Consider the following 5,335-nt stretch of genomic DNA (forward strand, 5'->3'; position numbering starts at 1 on the left):
TCCGGGCAATTCAAGGTTTTCCAGATTTTTCAGGTTCTTATATGAAGAAGGGAAATAACATTGTACATTTTAAAAATAGTCAGATCTAAAAAATCATCTGGAAACTAGTGTAAGAAAGAAAATGAAGAAAATGATTTCTTACCTATATCTAAGGCTTAATTAACGTCGTCGAATTATTTTTAACATTTTATGATATTTTGATTCAAGAATTCTGAACTTCCTATTATCTTTTATCGGTACCGTATATTAGAGTAGGTAAAACGCGTATTTTCTTCAGGCGGATCTTCGAGGGCGTCCCAGTTTTGAGTAATTCTAAAAAAACAATGACCTAGCCTCAGTAGCCTACCAAAGTTGAAGTAAATCTAAAAAAAATATTTTTGTCTTGATAGGTCAAGAGTTATGACTGGAAAAAAACTTTTTTTGGGTATTTTGGTAATTAGTATGTCTTTTAGGGTTACTAGCAATTGCGCTTACTTTAATTAAAATATAGACAAAATATCGTAAAATTAACAGGTTCCAAAGTACAGATACAATCTACAGAATTGGGTGTTTAGTCTCTTTTTTGAAAAAATAGGGGTTACTTGAAGAGTCATAAACTCGGTGTCTATTGGCGATTGAAGTTCGTTTTATTTTTGAACTTTTTTATAAGGTTTTCTAGTTCAATTTAGCTGTTAACATTCTTATCTAAAACGCAATGGGGCAGACAGGTCTACGCAAATAAATTTTTGGAACTTTTTCCCAAATATTTCCAGGGCATGTCTTAGTCATTTTAGCACTTTATCTACATAATATGGTGAAAAAGTTGCAGATACCTGGAATAATTCTTACTAAATATAGAATAAAATTGTATTTCTTCATGATAAATCATTCGAAAAAAATAAATGTTAAATACTTCTTCAAGATCTAACTTAAAGTAACTTAAGTACCAATTTCTTCCAAGGTGGAAGCGTGCATTCCATTTTGCAGAAATTAAATTATCTTACAATTACTATAAGTGAGTGCTCATAATGAGACAACGGTACTTATGATTTATAACAGTAATCATTGCTGAACCCGGCTAATTTAATCAGCGCTAAACAATTTACGATTATAAATTGAATAATAAGTCTTATTTACATATGGACTTCCCACACATACAAATGATAAAAACCTAAATGCCGTATTAATATGGCAATACCGATGATTTGTTTACTCATATCAGTAGTTGCCTAGGTTACATGCTAATTTCTTACCTTGCATTTTCAAATGTAGCTGATAGGCTACTTCCTACGGCACCGAATCCCACACCAACGGCAAGGCCTTCTGGAATATTGTGCACCTAGATATGAAAAATTAACAAATAGAATCACTTATATAAGGCGCAATTCTAGAATACTCTTAAATAAATAACCTGAAGTAAGCAGTACTCTAATTGAGTAGTCAATTGAAAATAATTGCAGCTTTCTAACAAATTATGTTCTCTGAAAGCCAAGATTCTAGAAACTGAAATTAAAATGTCTAAGATATATTTTAAAATATTTCTTTCAAACCTTTTGATTAGTTGAGTCCTTAGTAAGTATTCAGTTATGTAATTAATTCATGATTAGTGCTATTGGAAAGATAAGTTTCTTATTTTATAACCAAGGGGCACTTTAAATAAAAAGTCGTTTATTATAAAACAGCAAAATTATTAATAGTTCATATTTCGATTAAAAATATGTAATTTTCGACTTGAAATACTTAAAAATTCAAATTATACAATATCATTTCAAAGTTTTCTAATTTTAAACATAGAGCGTTAAAATTGAAGAAGGTAAAGCTAAACGGTGCTAGGTCCAAAAGTGTGGTCCAAACTTTTTGCCATTTTTTTATGCATATTGCCCACAAATATATTTTCCATCCATGAATAATAAGCCATATGAAGTTTAACACATATTTCCAACACATATTTCGTGAATTTTATTCGGAATCGTCGGTATTAGGTGAATCGAGTTGAAACTCAACATTTTCTTCCATTGCAGATAAATTTGAAAATTACTTTATAAATATCACGCCAATGATTCTATTTTATAGAGTCTTCAAAAAACCCCATAATTAGGTCTTTACGTGATGTATAATGCAATTTTCTATTAGAACGAAAGTGTTATTTAAATAAATAACACGATAACTTTATATCAATATAAAAATCTATAACCCATTCCCTGCGTTACTCCCTTCCTCACAAGGGAGTCACGCGTGCCCCGAAAGGGAATTCGCTTAATGGTATAATAATATTGGTATAATATTTATTCTTCTGCAAATTTCAGCTTGTTTTTTTTTTCGTTTTAGTTACGTAGAAAGTATCAGGATTAATATTAATTTAAAGAAAAAGGCTCTCAATAACTACTTCTAGGTAAATTTAAATTTAATATGATTCATATAGAAAAATTTAATAATATTTCAAATATCTGTTTTATTTCAGAAAAGTATATTCACAAAAAGGAAAGAGATTCTTTAAAAATGATTCTCTCTGATGTTTATTTATTATTTATTCATAACTAAAAAGCCAAAAGGAAAGTTACAAATTTCGGAAAATCCGCAACTTTCTGTCAATTATCTAGAAGAAGATACTTATAAAGAATAATATATTGCTTGTTAACTTACATTATTTATTACCACATAAGTGAAAATTGGAGAAAAAGTTGAAAATTTCAGAAAAAAGGTACTTTCTAACATCGTTCAAGAAAATATAATTTTAAAAAATCTGCACGCCAGGTGGTAAATACTCTTCGCGCGCTGCGCGCGCGGATCGCTTCGCTCGCAAGTTTGAGCGCGCCTAGGGCGCGCAACTGTTAGTTCTCGCGCTTCGCGCTCGATTATGTATTTACCTCGTGCTACGCGTTCGGCCTTTATATTTTCGTACCTTCTTGCGCAAACATTTAAAAATTAAGACTCAAAACATCAACCATTGTAATTTTGTAATTGTGAATTCTCTTTCGTTAAAAGAGAGTTTGAGCGCACCTACGGCACGCGACTGATGGCAATCGCACTCCGCACTTGGTCTTTGCATTTCTTCCGCATTCGGGCACAGACCTTTTAAAATCAAAGGTGAATGGACCGACAACTGTAATTTTGTGGTTTTGAACACTCTTTTGTTAAAGCTCTTTCGGCTTTAAAGAACAAATTCTCATCACGTATCTCGTTCTTCGCACTCGATTTTGTCCAACATCTTATGTTTTATGAATAAAAGAAGATCTGCTCGTCCAATCGAAAAATGATTAATAATAAATTTATAGATCTTTTTAGGCGAACAACTTTTGTCTGGTAATTTAAGTTCATACCTTGTGTCGTTTTTTCAAACAAATTTAATATTTTTATTTTGAATTATATTTTTTACGACTAAAGCAAAAACTACGTGTCCTATCAAAAATTATAGCTCTTTCTTGGATGAACAATTTTTGTCTCATTATTTTTAGTAGCTTATATCGAAAAGTGATTCATTATAAATTTGTAGTTCTTTCTAGGACGCGCAATTTGAGCTCTTTGATTTTTTTGGTATCTTGCATAATTTGACCAAAAAATGGAATTTTTCATTATTTTTGGTATGATCATATTTGGAATGTTCAACTTGTCGACCAAATTAAAAAAGTTGTTATCGTAGTTATGTAGGGCTTTCAAAAAACAAAGTTTTTCTTCTATTGGCTTTTTTTCATATCATGCGTTGTTTGGCTTAAAATGTTCATTTCAGTTTGTTTTTTTGGATTTTGAGAATTCTCTAACTCTGATAATTTTCTTTTTATAGAAAAAAGTCATGGAGATAAATTGTTTAAGTTTCTGAGTACTATGAACAACCGTATATAGAACTTTTAAGTCTTGAAAAAATGTGCTTTCAAAATTTTTTTGTACGATCAAATTTGGAAATTTTAACTTTTTGACCAAGTTGAAAAGTTGTTATCATAATCTTGTAGGGCTTTCAAAAAGCAACGTTTTTCATTTCCTGACTTTTTTCATATCATGCGTTGTTTGGCTTAAAATGTTCATTTTAGTTTGTTTTTTTAGATTTTGAAAATGCTCTAACTCTGACAATTTTCTTTTTATAGAAAAAAGTCACGAGGATAAATTTTTTAAGTTTTGAAGCACTATGAACAACCGTGCATAGAATTTTTACATCTTGAAAAAATGTGGTTTCAAAATTTTTTTGTACGATCAAATTTGGAATTTTCAACTTTTTGACCAAACTGAAAAAGTTGCTATTATAATCTTGTAGAGCTTTCAAAAGGCAATGTTTTTTTTATCAGACTTTTTTTCGTATCATGCGTTGTTTGGCCTAAAATGTTCATTTTAGTTTTTTTATTTTGAAAATGCTACAACTAGTAATTTTTGATTTTTCGAAAAAAGTCATTAGGATAAACTGTTTAATTTTTTGAATACTATGAATAACATACTAAGAAATACTATTATAAAATTTTTAAAAAGTGGTCACAAAAATATTCAAAACGTGCCCACTTTTTGAATTTTTATCCAAAATGGCTGGCTAACGAACTTGACCTTTAGTTTGGGACACTAAACGAGTGAATAAAAGTGCAATCTAAAAGATTAATTTTTTCAAAAGTATTGTGTTCACAGACATACATACAGACAGACATACATACAGACATTGATTCACATTCGTAAAAACCTGTTTTTCGGATTCAGGGGGTTTCAAAACGAGAACATTTGACAAAAACTGGGAGGGGTCAAATTTTACACAAATCTAATACCTTCTCTGATGAGAATGTAATAATAATGAATTGTTTAAACAATTAGTTTTGTTGACTTGAAGTAACTACTAACTCACTCTTGTTGAGAAGAGTGCTAAAAGTAAAAAATATAAAAAAATACTGCAACTTTCTAGGATTATTTTGAAAGAGAATATTATCATAATTAATAATAAATTGCTTAAATAATTAATTATGTTAAATTTAATTGATTGTTGCCTCATTTTAACTGAAAAGTTGAAAATAAGTTGAGATATTCGGAAAAATTGGGACTGTCTATTCCAAGAGAAAAATGCTAAAAACGATAATAAATTGTCTATACAATTTTTGTCAACATCACATTATCAGTAAAAAGTAGTATTTGGTATATTAGAAACAATCTGCATAAAAAAACCCGCAAAGGTCTTAAATATCGCCAAAAACTTGCAATACCAAAATTTTCACTTACGGGGTTTTTTTCGAGACCCTATAAAACAGACTTGTGGGGGGATACTTTAATATTATTATACCATTAGGCCAAATGCCTTTCGGGATAAGCGTTACTTACTCGATTCCAGCCTCATAATAATGTCGGGGATCAAGGAATTAATGGTCTGAAGAGGGAATAGGGGGGGGGGGGG

The 5,335-nt window shown here is 30.2% G+C and overlaps 1 protein-coding gene across 2 annotated transcripts in view; it reads right to left on the reverse strand.

Moving 5' to 3' along the window:
• Nucleotides 1–5,335, reverse strand: part of LOC117168941 (zinc transporter ZIP11) — a 152,810-nt gene that overhangs the window by 132,360 nt on the left and 15,115 nt on the right. For both annotated transcript variants that reach the window (XM_033354933.1, XM_033354932.1), the window contains one exon: nucleotides 1,233–1,318. In XM_033354933.1, the coding sequence (XP_033210824.1) occupies nucleotides 1,233–1,318 (86 nt within the window). The remainder of the gene's footprint in view (nucleotides 1–1,232; nucleotides 1,319–5,335) is intronic.

This window comes from Belonocnema kinseyi, chromosome 3 (genome assembly GCF_010883055.1).
Source record: "Belonocnema kinseyi isolate 2016_QV_RU_SX_M_011 chromosome 3, B_treatae_v1, whole genome shotgun sequence".
Lineage (NCBI taxonomy): Eukaryota > Metazoa > Arthropoda > Insecta > Hymenoptera > Cynipidae > Belonocnema > Belonocnema kinseyi.